At 40.8% G+C, this 19,847-nt stretch overlaps 1 protein-coding gene across 1 annotated transcript; it reads left to right on the forward strand.

The window, feature by feature from the left end:
- Positions 1–939: 939 nt before the first annotated feature.
- timm21 (translocase of inner mitochondrial membrane 21) lies at positions 940–19,344 on the forward strand. The gene is made up of 6 exons (XM_078398436.1): positions 940–1,417; positions 6,317–6,379; positions 9,003–9,100; positions 12,164–12,237; positions 18,090–18,192; positions 18,913–19,344. The coding sequence occupies exons 1-6, from the start codon at positions 940–942 to the stop codon at positions 19,003–19,005; spliced, it is 909 nt and encodes a 302-aa protein (XP_078254562.1). The 3' UTR covers positions 19,006–19,344.
- Positions 19,345–19,847: the final 503 nt, after the last annotated feature.

Genomic DNA, 19,847 nt, shown 5'->3' on the forward strand with positions numbered 1-19,847 from the left:
TGCATCCCGATATGATGTTTTCTACAGTGCATCTGTGGAAGTTGGTGAAGGTTGTTGACATGCTGAATTTCCTAAACCTTCCAAGGAAATTGAGGCATCGGTGTGCTTTCTTGGCCTTAGCTTTGATGTGGCTGGTCCAAGACAAATTGCTGGTAATATTTACTCCAGCTTGAATGGCGGAGTAGACTTGATGGTAGGAATGGCCTAATTCTGCTCCTAGAACTTATGAACTTATGAACATATGGCCTACTCCTAATTCTATTTCTTATGATCTTAAAACAATATTGATACTACTTAATCACACTATTTATCCTACAGGTAGGTCGATTGCTTATTTATGATCTCCCGCATTTTCCTAAAGACAGACATTAGACTAACTTCAGTCTGAAGAAGGGTCTCGACCCGAAACGTCACCCATTCCTTCTCTCCCCAGATGCTGCCTGACCTGCTGTTACTCCAGCATTTTGTGAATAAATACCTTCGATTTGTACCAGCATCTGCAGTTATTTTCTTAGACTAACTGGTGCAAAATTTCTCCTTCCTTGAACGTCAAAAGTGCATTTGCGTAAATGCAACGTTTGCAACCCCAAATGGAGATGTACAGTTGAGTCGTTTAATAAATGGTGGTTACATGACAGATTGATCTGCACAGTTTATACCAGTAATAACGCGATCATTTAATTGGATTTTTGCTTTACTCTTATTATAGGATTAATTATTTGTTCCCCCTCCCCCATTGTGTCATTTTATTCATTGGGTTTCCCATGATAATATCTTAATTAACACCTTTAAGGGATGGTTTTGCATTACGTTTGAGAAGCTAGCGATTTCTCTATGACTTGCAATACCCACGGACCTGAATAAAATGCGCCTCCCCTTTTTTGTTGCGGAAGGCACCACAGACATTACAGCTAAAACCAATGCAGAGGGCAGGCAAATATGCACCATGGGAGTTGGAGTTCACCTACTGTTGTATTCTGCCAAGCAATAAGCGAGAGGAACTACATGTCCCATAGATCTATTCAAAGCCCGACTCAGCTGAAGAATGGCAGCGAGGTAGCAACAATCGAGGGACAAATACATTCCGTCTGCTTTGCAAATAACATGGCAAGTGTTTTACTTTTGAGAGCCGTATGCACGCGTGGAGTAAGGCCGGTGCCCCAGTTTAAGACACACTTGCGGTTGGATGATTTGGGGCTGTCCCGAGTCTGTAATCCAATCCCAATGAGGCCCGGGACACCCCCAATCAGTCCTATACAACAGAATCTGGATTCACTTTACTGTTTTAGATTAGGTTCCAGTCGATGCATTTTCACCGATACCACACTGAGAAGAAATTACGAAGCTCCAGAGAGGAAGCAAGACAGCAAAGTGACATTAAGAAGAAGCTCACCGCCTGTTTCCACAGTTTATAAAGGTAATCCTTGCAGAGGGGGCCTCCCTACTAAAAGTTTCAATGTGTTTGTGCTGTTCACCGCAGGCGATGTCAATACCAAGTTATTAATAATGTCTCAACCTCCACTTTAGTACCAAATCACTCTCTCTCCTCTCCTCCCCTTCTTCTCTTTATCTTCCCCTTCAACCTACCTCTCTCCCTCCCTTTTGACTTTATATTTTACTCATCCTATCTGACACCCTTTTGTCTCATTTTCACCTCTAGCCTTTGTCACGTACACCACCCATCTACCTTGTCCACCACTTGCCAGGCTTTGACCTGGCCCCACTTCTCTTTCAGCTTTCTCCCTCCTACTACAACCAGTCTGAAGAATTCCTGATCCAAAACCCTTCACAGGTATTGCCTGATCTGCTGAATTCCTCCCGCACTTGCTGCTTTGGTCAAGATTTCAGCATCTGCAGTTCCTTGTATCTCAACTAATACAGCATGATGTGTGGCACTATAAGTATTTGTACTCTGACTTGGGTAGTTTCAGTGACAAATGTAACAGGCATGGGCAGAGATTAGTGATCAGTAAATTTGCAGATGATATTAAATGGATGGTATTAGACACATTGAAACATAGAAAAATAGGTGCAGGAGTAGGCCATTCGGTCCTTTGAGTCAGCACCGCCATTTAATATGATCATGTCTGATCACGTCAGGCAGAGCCATGGTAGTAGGGGACTTCATTGTGAAAGGTACGGACAGGGGTTTCTGCGGCAACAAGCGGGATTCAAGGATGGTGTATTGCCTCCCTGGTGCCAAGATCCAGGATGTCACGGACCGAGTGCCGAGCATCCTCAAGGGTGAAGGTGAGCAGCCGGAAGTGGTAATACATGTCGGCACAAACGACGACATCGGGAAGAAGAGGAAATATATTCTGCAGTGTGACTTTAGAGATCTCGGAAGAAGGCTGAAAAGCAGGACCTCCAGGGTGGTTATCTCCAGTTTGCTTCCTGTTCTTCGTGCTGGTGAGGGCAGGAACAGGGAGATACGGGATCTGAATGTGTGGCTGAGGAGCTGGGGCAGGGATTTAGATTCTTGGATCACTGGGATCTGTTTTGGAGTAAGGGTTAATTGTACAAAAGGGACGGGTTGTACCTCAACGGGCGGGGTTCCAGCATTCTGGCAGGCAGGTTTATCACTGTTACATGGGTGGGTTTAAACTAAATAGTGGGGAGGGGGGGGGGGGGTTCAAATGGGATAGACATGGATGGAGTTAAAGGGAAAGAGAGTATAGGAAAAGTTAAGAAAGACCCCAGAATTAATGGGACTGAAAGCCCACGAAAGAATAGGAGAGAATGGCTACGTGTAATAGGAATTGATGTGAAAGGTGAGATGAGCAAAGAATTAAAAGTACTATATATGAATGCACGAAGTATAAGAAGTAAAGTGGATGAGCTTGAAGCTCAGTTAGAGATTGGTAGATATGACATTGTGGGGATTACAGAGACGTGGCTGCAGGAGGATCGGGACTGGGAACTGAATATTCAGGGTTATACATCCTATAGAAAGGACAGGCAGGTGGGCAGAGGAGGTGGGGTAGCTCTGTTGGTGAGGGATGGAATTCAGTCCCTTGCAAGCAGTGACAGAGTGACTGGCAATATATAGTCAGTGTGGATAAAGTTGAGGAATTGTAAAGGTAAGAAGACACTAATGGGAGTTATCTACAGACCCCCAAACAGTAGCCCAGATATAAGTTGCAGCAGGAATTAAAACTGGCATGTAACAAAGGTAATGCAACTGTGGTTATGGGGGATTTCAATATGCAGGTAGACTGGGGAAATCAGGCTGGATCCCAAGAAAGGGAGTTTGTAGAGTGCCTCCGAGATGGATTCTTATAGCAGCTTGTACTGAAGCCTACCAGAGAAAAGACAATTATGGATTTAGTGTTGTCCAATGAACCAGATTTAATAAGGGAACTCAAGGTAAAGGAATTGCTTAGAGGTAGTGACCATAATATGATTAGTTTTAATCTGCAATTTGAGAGGGAGAAGGTTAAACCAGGAATGTCTGTTGCAGTTGAACAAAGGGGACTATTAAGGCAAGAGAGGGGAGCTGGTCAAGGTCGAATGGTAAAGGATCCTAGCAGGAATGACGGTAGAACAGCAATGGCAGGAATTTTTGGGCATAATCCAGAAGATGCAGGATCATTTCATTCCAAAGAGGAAGAAAGTTTCTAAGGGGAGGAAGAGGCAACCGTGGCTGTCGAGGGAAGTTAGAGATGGAATAAAACTAAAAAAAGATGTATGACATAGCAAAGAGTAGCGGGAAGCCAAAGGAGTGGGCAACTTTCAAAGGCCAACAGAAGGTAGAAAAAAGGGCAATCTTCTTCTTCTTAAGCCCTTTGCTCCTCTAGAGAGCATAGGCTATTGACATATGTCCTCCACTTCACTCGGTTGTTGGCGGTTCTTTTGAGATCTCCCCAGTTGAGCCCACTCCCAGACATTTCTGCCTGGACACCTCTTCTCCAGCTGTTCCTGGGCCGACCCTTTTTCCTTGGGGGTTCCATTTCAGGGCTTGCAAGGTGATGTTTGTGGCAGGTTTTCTGAGGGTGTGTCCAATTCAACTCCATTGTCTCCTTCGAATTTGTAAGTCAATGGGATCCTGGCTTGTTCTTTTCCACAGGTCCACATTGCTTACTTTGTCTCACCTCCAGATGTTTAGTATTCTCCTGAGGCAGGTGTTAATAAATGTTTGCAGCCTGTTTGTTGTGTGTTTTGTTGTTTTACATGTCTCTGATCCATACAGCATTACCGGGCAGTGAAGAAAGCTAATGGCATGTTGGCCTTCATAACAAGAGGGGTTGAGCATAGGAGCAAAGCGGTCCTTCTGCAGTTGTATAGGGCCCTAGTGAGGCCACACCTGGAGTATTGTGTGCAGTTTTGGTCTCCAAATTTGAGGAAGGACTTTCTCGCTAATGAGGGAGTGCAGTGTAGGTTCACGAGGTTAATTCTCGGGTTGGCGGGACTGTCATATGTTGAAAGAATGGAGCGACTGGGCTTGAATACATTGAAATTTAGAAGGATGAGAGGGGATCTTATGATTATTAAGAGATTGGACACGCGAGAGGCAGAAAAACATGTTCCCGATATTGGGGGAGTCCCAAACCATGGGCCACAGTTTAGGAATAAGGGGTTGACCATTTAGAACGGAGATGAGGAAGAACTTTTTCACCAGAGAGTTGTGAATCTGTGGAATTCTCTGCCTCAGAAGGCAGTGGAGGCCAATTCTCTGGATGCTTTCAAGAGAGAGTTAGAGCTCTTAAAGATAGCGGAGTCAAGGGATATGGGAAGAAGGCAGGAACGGGGTACTGATTATGGATGATCAGCCATGAATGGCGGTGCTGGCGCGAAGGGCCGAATGGCCTACTCTTGCACCTATTGTCTGTCAATAGTGACCCAATTCTGGAGTACGTTCTGAGCCTTTGTATTTCCCAGTGGTTCTTCTGACTAGTATTTAACATGTTGAAGTTCTGATCGGTCAGCTGAGGGAGTGGATTAGCTAGGATTGAACAGGAGGAATCCTTGTCCAGTGTGAATGTTGAGGGTTCCCGGGGCCTCATGGACATGTACCTCTGGGAACCCAGTTCTTCTGATGTGATAGGACAATGCAGGCATTATGATGGAGTTGGAGAAGACAGTAGCTGTATAAGATATGGTTCTGACAATATGATTGTCCAACTGTTGCTGAGGGACAATTCTTCCAGGCTGTGGACCATTCATTAAATTACTTTGAAAACATTTTCTATGACCGCAAACCATCATCCGCAGCTCCTGGTTACCTCCACTAGTCATACCCCAACCACCGTTATTAGCTCCAAGCCACTTCCAACTGGCTCCATCCAATAATCCACCTCTTTTCACCTGGATCGATCTATCATGTGCTAGCTCTTGCCCCATCTACCTTGCCTCTTTATGCTGGATATCTCCCTTCCACTCTCAGTCCAGAGGATCTCAACCAAAAATATCAACTGTTCATTTCCCTTCACAGATGCTGCCCAACGTATTGAGTTCCTTTAGCAGTTTGTTGAATAAGACTGTTACTTCTAGAAGCTGTAGGATTTACAAGGCCACCAGATTTGCTATGGCAATGTAACAATTTGGATTTATCCACTGTACATTTGAATGTATTAAATAATTTGATTTGCTTTGTTTTTCCATAGATAAATTACTATTTCAATATTCAACAAGGAAATAAATTATTTTTCCCTATTGGCAATGAAACTGTATGGATCAGTCCTGTATACATGAAATGCCCTGTGTAAATGCAAATAATTTCTCTTGAAAATATGTAGTGATTTTAAGTGTAGAAAGCAATTCATTTGACTTGCCTCACAGCACTACATCAACAGTTTTTGGCTCTGCATTTCACCCTTTAACGTCTTTATCAGATTCCACATCTGCACCCTTCTTTCTCCACTTCACCTCCAGCCTTTGTTACCATCTCCATCCATCTCCCAGTTCCCCCTCCTAACCGGAATCTACCCATCACTTGTCAGTTCTTGCCTCACTTCTACCCCTCACCCCTCTCTAGCAGCTTTCTCCCTCTGATCCAACAGTCTGAAAAAGGGTACAAACCCCAAAATATCATCCGTCAATCTGCCTCCATACATGCTGCTTGACCTGTTAACTTCCTCCAGCAGATTGCTTTTTGCTCAAGCAATTAATTTATATCGTGAAATTAAGTATTATTCTTAAAATAACCCAATGAAAGGTTGTTGACCCTTTTATATTTGAATATGTTATTAATTAAAGGGAGCTTGTAAAAATTGGATGAATGATTATCAAAATTGTTCACGCTCTGGTGGTACTGGTCAATTTAGCAAAATTTACCATGAAATGACTAACACAAGTTTCAAATTCTTGACTACTTTAGTGAAAGAAGCTGGAAAAGACATTACCTATCTTCTCGTGGTGTTGGTTGGAATTGGCATAACAGGTGGGTTTTTGTTGTGTTTGTGTACATCTTCACACATATGCCTTACATTAGCCTAGGATGGCAAGTGTTACATAGAAACGAGGAACTGCAGATGCTGGTTTACAAAAAAGCAGGGCAATGACCCGAAATGTCACTTAATCGTGTTCTCTCCAGAGATGTTGCCTCACCCGTTGAGTGTCTTCCATAAGTCCACATTCAAGAGTAAGGAGGAGAGAAGTGATAGTATGTTACTGAATTATGTGAATACAAATTAATGTTATACTTATTAACATTTAGAAAATTTAAATTACTGTTTTAGCCATGAAAATGAACGAATAGTTTTTCAATTATCCGATTCACTCTGTGAAATTACCCATTTGTTTATCCCACACTGATTTTCATTTGTTGTTTCAACCAACTTCTAAATTTTCCCATAATGATCAGTTGCAAATATACCTTGATATATAAATAATGAGTTACGCCTAATTTGTGAGTTAATACTTTGCACAAAGATATCATTCTTACACTTTCTTACTGTTATATAAATCTTTAGTAAATTTCATCTTATATAATCTTTTTTTTTCCAGCCTCGGCCTGTATTTATGTTTCATTGGTTTATTTTGAGTGTAGCAGAATTATACCATTTAGTCTAGTTCAGAGATTGAGCGCCCACCGAGTCCGCACCGACCAGCGATCTCTGTACAGAAGTACTATCCCAGATCTCCCTCTATCTTCCTGTCTCCACCTATATCCTTCCTTTGTCCCGCCCCCCCCTGACATCAGTCTGAAGAAGGGTCTCGACCCGAAACGTCACCCATTCCTTCTCTCCCGAGATGCTGCCCGACCTGCTGAGTTACTCCAGCACTTTGTGAATAAATACCTTCGATTTGTACCAGCATCTGCAGTTATTTTCTTATAGTACTATCCTACACACTAGGGACAATTTACAATTTTTACCGAGGCCAATTAATCTACAGACCTGTACGTGTAGGAAGAAGCTGGAGCTCCCGGATAAAGCCCATGTGATCACAGGGAGAAAGTGCAAACTCCATACCTTCGGCACCCGTAGTCTGGATGAAACCCAGGTCTTTGGCTCTGTAAGGCAACCACTGTGCCTCCCAATGACACGAGGCAAAAATTCAAAGGAGCTTTTAAGTTGATTCTGGTGAGATGTGAAAGAAGTTCCAATTTTCTATTAACAATTTCCAAAGTTTAAAATAGAAAATCTTTCTGACTTTTACAAATATTAAAGGTCTTTGTTCAAAATGTTGCATGGCATTGCACCTGGTTTGGAGAAAGGATGTTTCTGTACAGCTGAAGGTCCTTTTGTTTGAGAGGTTAATTACTCTCTTTCGCCGGAAACACACTGTTGGAATTAGAGGTTTGTGCTGTACATCCCCCTGATGCCAATTGACAATTTAAACTCAGATGAAATATATAATCTGCTTAAACTCACTTTCTCATTTATATTTCCACTCATTTCAAAAGTTGGTGTTCATCCTGCATGCTTTTAGTAATCATGACATCTGAAGAAAGCTCCTTGTCCACCCTTGAAAGAATCATTTATCCCACTTCCCTATGTTTTTCTATCTCTGCCAAACCTGTTCATCATCACCTGGCAGAAGAAACTGAAGTTTGTCATTTTTTTGACACAGTTGCCACCTTAAAATGAAGTTGTGCCACCCAAAATCAAGAGATCTGGTTCCTGTCTGCCCTCACCTGGGCAGGGTGGTGGACAGATCTCATTGCACCTGGGAGCATAGCAAAGTGCGTGGAGAGTGTGCCACCAGCCAGATTATAGTGGAGGTACTTTTGCAAATCGGCACAGTTAGCCATTACTATCTCCAGTGCATTCCATATTTAGCAAAGTCTGATGATTTTAAAAGAAGGATACACTTTCGACCCTCGTCTTGCCCAACCAAGCTGAATGTTCATAGATGGAACTGCTTCATTTAGTTTTTTTAGAGATACAGCGCGGAAACAGGCCCTTTCGGCCCACCGGGTCCGTGCCGACCAGCGATCCCCACACACAAACGCTATCCAAGACCCACCAGGGACATTTTTTACATTTACCAAGCCAATTAACCTACATACCTGTACGTCTTTGGAGTGTGGGGAGGAAACCGAAGATCTCGGAGAAAACCCGCGCAGGTCACGGGGAGAACGTACAAACTCCGTACAGACAGCGCCCGTAGTCGGGATCGAACCCAGGTCTCTGGCGCTGCATTCGCTGTAAGGCAGCAACTCTACCACTGAGCCACCGTACATAGAATGTGTGATTCCAGTTTCATTCCCATGGAATCTTTCCACTTTATGTTTCCTTGCACATCCAGAAGTGGCACTGACAAGATAAATTACAGGCATGTCCCAGTGACGTGCCATAAAACCAACTTGGATATCATTTCATTTTGCTTTGAATGCGTATCCAGAAGTAATTAAAATGAATAATGAGCCCAGCTCTGTTTTGTGTTCACAGCTTTCAGAGCGAAGAGATGACCTGCTTAAATGTAAAATGTAACAAAATAAATATTAAGGAACAAATCCCCTTCAAATCCTTTATGTGATTAAAAGGCACGTTGTAAATTTAAAATTTTCAACACTGCGTTTTCCTTCGCTTTCAACATGTTTTCGCTTGTCATTTTAGGAGGATTATTCTATGTGATATTTAAAGAGCTGTTCTCCTCCTCAAGTCCAAGCAAAATATACGGAGATGCGCTGAAGAAGTGTAGAGTCCACCCAGAGGTATGGTTTTACGAGACTAAGATTTGCAGTTTACAGTAAATCCTTAATACTCTTGGGGGTATACTTCAGAAACCGCTTCACTGGTGGATACGTGATTAGCCAGATTATACAGATTTCAAGTAGCAGAAGCGGCGGAAAATAATTTATTGTGGTATAATTCAGAAGCTATTGTCCTAGGTGATGGAGACACATTCAGTAACAGCTTTCAATAGAGCTCAGTTTGTATCTTTTTTTCACAGCATTTTGTGTCTATTTACATCTGATAAAAAGATCTTCTATCCAGAGGTTTATCCTTGGTGCATGGTATTCTACTGTGTCATATAGCAACCGTTGTAGTTACTATTCCACACCCGTGTACAGATTATTAAAGTGAGCAGAACTAAAGTTCAGAAGTACATGGCAACATGTTCCACACTTAGTGGTGCTGAACCAATATGAATTTTACGTTCATAAAGTTTTTATTCCATTGAGGTTTGATTTCTGACTCTTTTTGTAAAAAAAATGTCAATAGAGATGGCTGTAACATCAAAAGTTTAAACAAAATGAAATGCCAACACTATCAGTAAATGACATCCCCACATAGACTTTGTACACCATGGCATGATCTTGGAGCTGAAAACTCTCCAGCTTTCTATCCCAGTGTATCTGCCAAATAAAGACAATATTCAGTGTGCATTATACCAGCTATTTTTCATATTAAATATATTAAGTACATATCATACTATATAAATTGTATAAATTAAATAGAAACTTAAATATTTTAAATATAGGATGTATATTAAATACTTTTTTGTCATCTATACAGCATATTTTGGGGGGGGGTTTCTGCCTGTGACAAGTAGCCAAAAACCAAGTAGGAGGGATAACATGTGCAGCACACTGATGTGAAAGTCGTCATGAACAATGGCTTTTGAATAGGCTCGGGCAAATCAACAGACTTTTTTTCTCAGAAGAAAATCACAACATATTTAATATGGTTTCCAATATTGCAACATTGTTCTATTTTAAATTGATAGTGGAGTACTTTAGGATATGACAAAAGGAACATAATACAAATGCAAGTTCCGTCAAAGGTTCCTGAACCTGACTGTTTCTCCTGTCACTGATGATGCTTAAGTGGTTGAGTATTTCTAGTATTTTCTGTCTTCATTTCAGATTTCCAGTATCTGCCGTTCAAACAAGCTTTATCGCTCCAATCCCAGTTGCTATCCTCCATTAATAATGAGTTGGAAATAATTTGGTGTCAATATAAATGTAAATGTAACATTTTCTCTGAGTGAGTGAAATGCCATAAACTTGGATAAGTTAGGAAATGGAAAAATACTTGTTTTAATTATTCAGTTACAAAATCTGATAAGATTCAGCTTAAAATACTTTCTCTAAAATAATCGCGGAGTACTAGTGCAATACAAAATTGTGTAAGTTTAGTTATAATGTTTAATTTCTGATCTCCTTAACAAGCCTGTATTCCAATCGTGACCAGATTCCAACCTTTAATGAGTTTAATCTGCTTACAGCTAATTCATTTGGGAAATGCAGAATAAGACAGATGGAGCTGTAAGAGAGCTTGTATTTTCCCTGTAAGTAGTATTTTTGCCTGTCCAAGATGGTGATGGATGGTTGTTTGATGATTCTCAAATATCCATTCCGTCATTGTAGGACATGCTTCAAAAGCAGTTCCACAGTATGTTAATGTTTGCCCGAGCTTAATGTTACAAACCTCATGCATCATTTTATCAACAGTAGCATTTTTAAGTATCGATCTATGAACGAGTTTGTAATTTATTCCAAATCAAATGATTTCCTTTCATGATAGTGCAAAATCAGCTTTAAATTTCAAAGAAAAGAAATATGTTGGGTAGATTGTTGTATTGCTGTTGTGAGTTTTGGCCTGCAAATTATTTTATTTATATTTTCTTCAATTTCTTCTCCTTGGAACTTCAAATACTTTTTCTCCCTCATCACAATTTTATATTTCCCAATGTATATGTTATACATGACATCATTGCTCTGCTCAAACTCCTCTGGTTCTCCCTGGACTTTAAACACCTAGATTCTTCATCTGCTTAAGGTTCATCAGAATTCTGAATCTGCTTTAATAATTTTTAAGACTTCCAGGTGAGAGGAGCCAAAGGACATGACCTGTTTAGTACATAACCAAACTAAGAATGGGAAAGAAAGAACAAAATCTGATTAATTGAAGATAGACACAAATTGTTCGAGTAACTCAGCGGAACAGGCAGATTCCTTCTATCCGGAGATGCTGCCTGTCCCACTGAGTTACTACGGCATTTTGTGTCTATCTTCAGTGTAATCTGCTGTTCCTCCTGGAAATGGTCTGACTGAATAATTTGACTCAATATCACATCTTGTTGTGGGAGTTGAGATCTCAACCATTGGATTCGTAGTTCTGACCCTAACTACTAGCCTCCTATTAATTAAAGTATCGTGTAATCATGTTTTTTTCCTGACTTAGAGTCTGTAGCACAATGTGTCTGAAATGCATAGTATGCATATGAAATGCAACGTAATTTAAAATATTGCTGAGCAATGGTGAAAGAAAATCTGGAGAAATAATTTTGTATTGCATGCTTCTCTGATTTAAAGTTATTGGTAAACTCTCATTGCTGCTTCCCAGGTAGTACAGAGCTCACCAAGACTTGAAGGACGAGTTACATACAGATATGTTATAAATCTGTTTGAATTGCAAGCTCACTGTTGCTCATGGAATATTTACTTAAGATGCAGACAAGCTGTGTGTTGCTGGAGAAACTGGCTTTTAATCATATGCACATCTCGGATAAAACAATTACGAGTGTGTGTGCCTATGTAAAATATACACAAAATATTCAGGATAGGCGCAGGTAATGGTATGATCTGCAGGTAATTATAATAGAAGCAAAATCCAATTAAATTCCATGTTTTCGTTCTACCATGGCTAATGGAGAAGTAAATGAAAATAAAATGTTCTGCACTTTTATTTTTTATTGAACACACAGTAGGCTTTAGAGCAGTATTGTTATAATTTAAATAATCAGATTTAAACACATCTTGTGTGAACAGATAATCGGAGTGTTGGGAGAACCTATAAAAGGCTATGGAGAGACAACTCAACGGGGTAGAAGGCGCCATGTCAGGTAAATCGGAGAATGTGTATTTACTAAGATTATTGCATGTCAATGAAGCCAACTTAAGTAGTTTTTGTGGTTGCTGGATAGTTGCTACATCTTTACAATAGTAGCACAGCCTATGGTGCATTCATAGGACAGTCACTAATAAAATTTAGCAGCTACTCTGAAGAAAGATATGATGGCAAATAGGATTGTACCAAACACTTTTGTTCCTGAGTTCTCTGCAAAATTGCAAGATTAGTCCAAAAACGAGATTGAAACAACAGAGAGCAAGTTGACATCAGAAAACAACCATTAAAACCGAATCTGTGTGATTCCTGACAGGACATACACATCAATGTATCGGGAAAGGTGTGAAATGAGTGTAACAACCAGAGGAAGGTGTCAACCTTTCCAGATATAATCCTCGATGGTAGCCAGACAGCGGCAGAGTCTACTTTGGGTGTCAAGCAAGAGACAACGTTGGAAGGCAGCAAGAAACAGCTCCCGCATTCACTTCATACAACGCAAGTCCTAGCCAGTGAAATGCCAAGAAGAAGGCCACATGTCCACCATAGGAAACGCCTAGCAGAGTATAGCTACAGTAGTGTCCCCAGAATACAATCCTCACACAGTGGGGCAATGCAGAGAAATGTAATTTCTCCAGAATTTCTGGGTGATCTGCACTCCACTGTTTGTACCTACAAAGCGGAGATCCTCACAGAAGATCTATTTTACATGGAGCATTGAATTATAGACAATAGACAATAGGCGCAGGAGTAGGCCATTCAGCCCTTCGAGCCAGCACCGCCATTCAATGCGATCATGGCTGATCACTCTCAATCAGTACCCCGTTCCTGCCTTCTCCCCATACCCCCTCACTCCGCTATCCTTAAGAGCTCTATCCAGCTCTCTCTTGAAAGCATCCAACGAACTGGCCTCCACTGCCTTCTGAGGCAGAGAATTCCACACCTTCACCATTCTCTGACTGAAAAAGTTCTTCCTCATCTCCGTTCTAAATGGCCTACCCCTTATTCTTAAACTGTGGCCCCTTGTTCTGGACTCCCCCAACATTGGGAACATGTTTCCTGCCTCTAATGTGTCCAATCTCCTAATTATCTTATATGTTTCAATAAGATCCCCCCTCATCCTTCTAAATTCCAGTGTATACAAGCCTAATTGCTCCAGCCTTTCAACATACGACAGTCCCGCCATTCCGGGAATTAACCTAGTGAACCTACGCTGCGCGCCCTCAATAGCAAGAATATCCTTCCTCAAATTTGGAGACCAAAACTGCACACAGTACTCCAGGTGCGGTCTCACCAGGGCCCGGTACAACTGTAGAAGGACCTCTTTGCTCCTATACTCAACTCCTCTTGTTATGAAGGCCAACATTCCATTGGCTTTCTTCACTGCCTGCTGTACCTGCATGCTTCCTTTCAGTGACTGATGCACTAGGACACCCAGATCTCGTTGAACATCCCCTCTTCCTAACTTGACACCATTCAGATAATAATCTGCCTTTCTATTCTTACTTCCAAAGTGAATAACCTCACACTTATCTACATTAAACTGCATCTGCCATGTATCCGCCCACTCACACAACCTGTCCAAGTCACCCTGCAGCCTTATTGCATCTTCCTCACAATTCACACTACCCCCCAGCTTAGTATCATCTGCAAATTTGCTAATGGTACTTTTAATCCCATTCTTCAGATGACCTCCCATTCCTCGGGAAATGCAGAGATTTTGGGGCAATGCATTTAACTAAATGATGCAGGGATTCATTCGTTCATGGGTTATATTTGATACAGTTGGATCTACAAAGTGGCATGTGGGATTTTTATGCTTCATGTGGGTTCCTTTGCCTGATTACTGGTGCAATATGTTTGTGGTATTTTTGATCTATAATTTTTCAGGCTTTATAAATTTTTCAGGCAATTATAAAAATTGACTCCCTTCTTTTGGAGTCCCATTGTGTTCTGTGCAATGTTTTGCCTAGTTACTAATGAGTTTGTGGATGCTGAACAGAGCCAACTTTCTGGGTAGCAGTGACTATCTTCTTGGTCCTCTTGTTCCCTGTTCTGCTTCATGCCCTCAAAATCAGGCTTTCCCTTTCTTCTGAAACTCATACCACTGGCTACTCTTAAACCTGCAAAATTGTGCAGCAGTCAGCACATGGCAATGAAGTCTCCACATCTGTTGTGTGTTACAGCAGTGCATCCCAAAGCTAGGGTAGTCAATGAAATCTGCTCTGATACTGGCACTTACCTGATTCTCATTGTATATGCCATCCCATGTGTAGTTCACGGTGATTTTGGTGTGAGGGCAGATACAACGAGAATCACGCAAGTGCGCTGCCCTTTATGGAAAGTGTCCGACAGTTGGCTTCCTCATTGGGAAGAGATTCAATTCCCAGAAGCAGTATCTTAAAGATGAGAAACTTATTTTCCTAGTCCAGAGTGAGCTACATTTTGAGGAAGTAGAAATGTTTCCTGTTGTTTAAGGGACCAGGTTATTAAGAGTTGCGTTTATGAGAATGAGTGCAGACCATGGCTAACACATGGGGAGCCAGCAAGATGAACAAATCCCAGTGCATTCATACTCCTTGCAGTAATGAAAACATTTTTTTTTTTAACACAAAGATCCTGTGATGAGCAAGGTGAGAGTTTATGTGAGCTTAACCTCCACAGTTGGAGGAATCCAGTTACAAAGCTGCCAGAGGTCATCTAACATACAATGAATGTCACATATCACAGTGCTGACAGTTTTGGATCACACACTGCAAATGCATTTTAATACAAAGAACTAAGTCTAATACAGAGAACATCCCTTCTTCTGACTTTACTGCGGGCGGAACGTTAGTGCTTCACACTGGGGATGCCTGGGACAGGGATGCAGTTCCTGGGGAGCTGCTATGGTGTTGTCCAACGGTTGCGATGATTAATGTTGCAAAAGCACAGAATGTATCTTTTGTGCTAGATACGAGCCCACACAGTGGGGAATTTACATTCACTTCAAATGCGTTAAGAAATCTTTGATTCTAAATCTGGTCAAAATCTACTTTGATGTCTCAGTTCTTTTGGCAATGCATGGGCAAAAGCTGCATTGAGCTCTGGAGTTGGTGACTTTGGCAGAACCAAAATTAAAAATGATGACCAGGTTATTGGTGGAGAAATGTCCATCAGAAAGCACTCTTACTGATATTGAGTTTGGGGATGGACCGATGTGGTAGTAGTTAGCTTAATTGGATTTATCCTGCTTTTTGTGGACATGAATATAGAGGTAAAATGCCATGTGGATTATGTGTTGTATGTGACGGTTGATAGGATGGAAGAAAGGACTAAGGGAACTCTGTCTCTGTTGCGACTAGGGGAGGGGTAGCTAGGGCGGAGCTGCGGGGTATCGAGGAGACACGAGTGAGGGCCTCATCTATGATGGGAGAGGGAAACTCCTGTTCCCTAAAGAATGAGGACATCTCAGATGTCCTGGTATGGAACCCCCTCATCTTGGGAGCAGATGCGGCATAGATGGAGGAGTTGGGAGTAGGGGATAGAGTCTTTGCAGGAAGCAGGGTAGGAAGAAGTGTAGTTGAGATAGTTGTGGGAGTCAGTGGGTCTCCTCCATTGTCAGAGTGAGGCTAAACACAAATTGGAGGAACAGCATCTCATACTTCGCTTGGGCAGCTTACAACCCAGTGGTATGAATTGAATTTCTCTCACTTCAGGTAGCCCCGGTATTCTCTCTCTCTATCACGCCCCCAACCAAGTCACACTAGCTTCTCTTTTTCGCCCTACAACAGCTAACAATGGCCTATTTCCTTTATCGTCGTTACTTTTTTGCATATCTTTTATTCATTGTTCTTTACCTCTCCACATCACCATCTATATCTCTCGTTTCCCTTATCCCTAACCAGTCTGAAGCAGGGTCTCGACCCGAAATGTCGCCCATTCCTTCTGTCCACAAATGCTGCTTGTCCCACTGAGTTACTCCAGCTGAATGGCCTAATTCTACTATTCTTTTGACCTTTATGAAGTAAATGCCAGGCCTAAACTGCATTTTAGAGAGAGGTGCAGGGTTATAGTTGAAACTTTGCTTTTAAACGTTGAACTGTTGCACAGTAATGGGCAGCACAGGGAGACTCTATAGAACCTATATATACTGTTATCCAACAAATGAGCCAGCTGACATATTGACAGCCCACATCTGGTGAGGACCACTGAGGTTTGAACCAATCTGAACCAACTTATTTTTCTCATAATTCTGCTCCTCCATCAAGCACGTTTTTAAGGTATAATATTTTCACTATTTCAAATTTTACCCCACCTCACCTTTCCAAATTGTGGTGATAGTCAACTCTTGCTCTTCATTTAGTTTGTTCGTTTAAAAAAAATGTAATGTCACCTGGAGAAATATGTTGTTCCACGCAATTACAGGACCACACAGTTTATGGTAACTATTGCAGTGGATTTAATTGCATTTGGAAAGGTAATCATTCATGTTTGACTTGCAGATTATCTCCTGAGAGAGTGGCTCAGTCTGAGAATCAGTCTTAGGAACGAGAGTGGGCAGATTTTGTATTTCACTAAAAGATTAAAATAAGATTCCTTAAAAATCCTACCTTTTCAACTTTCATCTCCTTGGTACCTCTTCAGTCTTTGAATTCGCAGATTGTAGTGCTCACTCCATTATGCGGAAGTAATCTAGAATGACATTCATATTTCTTCACAACACAGCAGATGGTCACTTGGCCCATATAGTCTATGCTAGCTCTCAGAATTTTCCCATCAATACCATTCTTCCACTTATTTTCCTTCTCTTACATCAACCACCAAACCCCATCTTTTCTAGCACCTATCTAGGCCAATGTGGCCAATTAACCTACCACCACATTATTGAGATGGGGGAAAAAGCCCACAATATCACAGGGGGGTCATTACAAATTCCACACACACGGCATTGGAGGTCAGAATCAAGCATAGGTTCCCAGAGCTGTGTGGCAACACCATAAATTATTGTGCCACTGCACCACCTTTCAGAGCAATACAAAGACCTGCTGGGCCTGTCTTTTGAATGTGATGTAAAACCAAAATAGTGCCTCCTTTCTTGGGTAAATGTAAAAATGATCCCACAGCTCATGTAGTTCTGCTCTAATGCAATAGTTGAACTCCTGAGAAATCTCAAGAAAATTGTATTATAAAAACAACCAGTCAATGGGAAAGGGGGGGTTTAGGGGTTAGGGATATTCAGACACACATTATTCTTGCAGGATTTTCTAAAATAAAGCTATATGTTTAATTGTACTACTGCAAGCTAAAAATACTAAAGGCTGTGCATTATATTGTTTAATAGAGTATCATTATACACATATCATTTGAAGCAATTGCTTGTCAGTTTCAACAGTCTCCCTTGGTGAAACTGACAGCTATGTTCTTAAGAGACAAAGGTGTCTGATTACTGCAGGGAGGCTGCATGTAAAGAGATTTTTCTTTCAACACTGATTTTTTTTCCAAGACAGTTTTATTTTCTGCTCGTCAATTTTCAAAGTAACTTTTAAGTGGTTCTCTAGTTCCCGATAAAAATTGTATGAAACAAATTTGACCTACATAATACATATACGTGTTCAATAATTGTGGTTTTTTTACACAAGAGCAACAGTTTTCCTGTTGCTCTGCTCAGTGGTTAACAACCAGCATCTTAATATTCTTGGAATTTCACAATGAACAAATTAGATGCTTTGCCAACAATTAAACATTGTTATATCTCAAATGTTAGTCATCGGTTGCAAAACTATTTGAGACATTCTATAGTAATGACAAAAGCATTGTTCTTTTTTTCTTAAATCCTTCATGTATTTCAATTTTTCTTTTATTTTTCAGCCACGTAGAATATGTGAAAGATGGTGAGAGGCATATTCAACTCAAATTTTACATTCAAGGCTCTGAACCCATAAAAGGAACAGTGCACTTGGATGCAAAACAGGTCAGTATGTTTGTTTACTGTAGTGCTTTGTTTGACCTGTTCAGTTATTTTTTACAGTTTTTTTAAAATAAAACTTTTCCACCGCCACTCCAAGTTGCATTAAAAAAAAATGCAGGGAACAATGTACTGTCTGCAGAGTGAGCTGACATGCTTGCTGGAATAGGCCAAGCTTGAGTGATAGCTGACTGGTTTGTTATCAGCAGTGGTCTGCGGGGGATGGTAGCAGAGATGTCAATCAATGCATACTGAAGAATATTAAGGTACATTGTCAAAAATAGTTTCCATTTTTTCACCAAAAACCACTGAGTACTGAAATTTATACCATTACCAATGAAAATAAAATTAGGTGATGGATTTGGAATGAAATGCCCCTAAAATTTCTAAGTTTCATTTAAGAGCATACAGTTGTATACTCTTGGCCATGGAGTTAAATGGGACTCCCTGAAACGTTTCAATATTCAACCAGAAGCTCCTAGCATAGCTGGCTATCTACAGCTTGCCAGAACAAGCTTACTTTAACGGCCCATCAAGTTTCCAACATTCTTAAAATACATTTTCAGATTAATTTGCCTTGATTTACATTTTGACAGAAAATAAAATGATAATAATTACACAAATGTCAACTTGCAGCCATTATTTTATGTCCCTTGTTATATTGGGTGAGGGTAAATAAAATGCACACTGATTACAAATCAAAACATCTTGTGGTCTTTATTGCAGAACCCTGACAGTGGAAAGTATGAATTTCGTTATATATTTGTGGACTTTGACACCTATCCTAAAAGAACCATTATCGTTGAAGACAACCGTTGAAGCTGAAAGTATTATGGATTGTTATACTAGGATGAAGCTCGAGATTTTCCCCTGCTTTTGTAGATTAGTAAATTATGAATAAGGAATAATTTGGATGATTGGTCATCCTTTACAGATACCGTAAAAGCAATTTGTTTGTGAGGAGGTCAGGTTCAGGGACTGGAATACAATTCCTGAAAACATTTTGGATTTTTATACAATCTTGATTAATGTACTCTTTCTATTTTAATTCCTGAAATTTAGTTGAGCCTTCTGTAAGGTTTTACAGACCATGTCAAGTTTAAGGACCAATTGCTGGTCTATTAGAACAAAGTAAATTCAATCATGTGTGCAAAAAGGAAAAACTTTGTAAATAAAGCATATTGTGATTGTTGCACTGAATTATTTTCTACTCTTTTCAGTAAGGCTGTTCACTTATGCACTCAGCAGAATGCAAACAATCTACTTTGAATCCTGTGCCAGTGCAAGGCTCAGTCAGCTGATTTCCTTGCTGCATTTCATGCTCTTTTCCTTCCCTCCTGAGGTGAAGCAGCTGGTTTCAACAACTGCTGCAAAAATATTTAATATCAGAGGAGAATTCGCAGTGGAGCTGCAAGATGTGTGGAAAAGAATGCGTAGGAAAGAATCAGTCTGAAGAAGGGTCTCGACCTAAAACGTCACCCATTCCTTCTCTCCAGAGATGCTGCCTGACCGCTGAGTTACTCCAGCATCTTGTGTCCACCTTCGATTTAAACCAGCATCTGCAGTTTTCTTTCCTACATATTTAATATCAGAATCTTATTTGGCAGTTGTTGGGTAGAGTTTAACTAATGAGAATAGCTTGTTCTTTTAGTCTGCCATTG

The sequence above is a fragment of the Rhinoraja longicauda genome, chromosome 4 (genome assembly GCF_053455715.1).
Source record: "Rhinoraja longicauda isolate Sanriku21f chromosome 4, sRhiLon1.1, whole genome shotgun sequence".
Classification (NCBI taxonomy): Eukaryota; Metazoa; Chordata; class Chondrichthyes; order Rajiformes; family Arhynchobatidae; genus Rhinoraja; species Rhinoraja longicauda.

What these genes read in the sequence shown, in the direction of transcription:
- timm21 (XM_078398436.1), top strand. Translation starts at nt 940, where the DNA reads ATGCACCATGGGAGTTGGAGTTCACCTACTGTTGTATTCTGCCAAGCA. An exon ending in TGTTTCCACAGTTTATAAAG is followed by an intron (nt 1,418 to 6,316) that starts GTAATCCTTGCA and finishes TGACTACTTTAG; the next exon opens with TGAAAGAAGCTGGAAAAGAC. An exon ending in GGTTGGAATTGGCATAACAG is followed by an intron (nt 6,380 to 9,002) that starts GTGGGTTTTTGT and finishes TTGTCATTTTAG; the next exon opens with GAGGATTATTCTATGTGATA.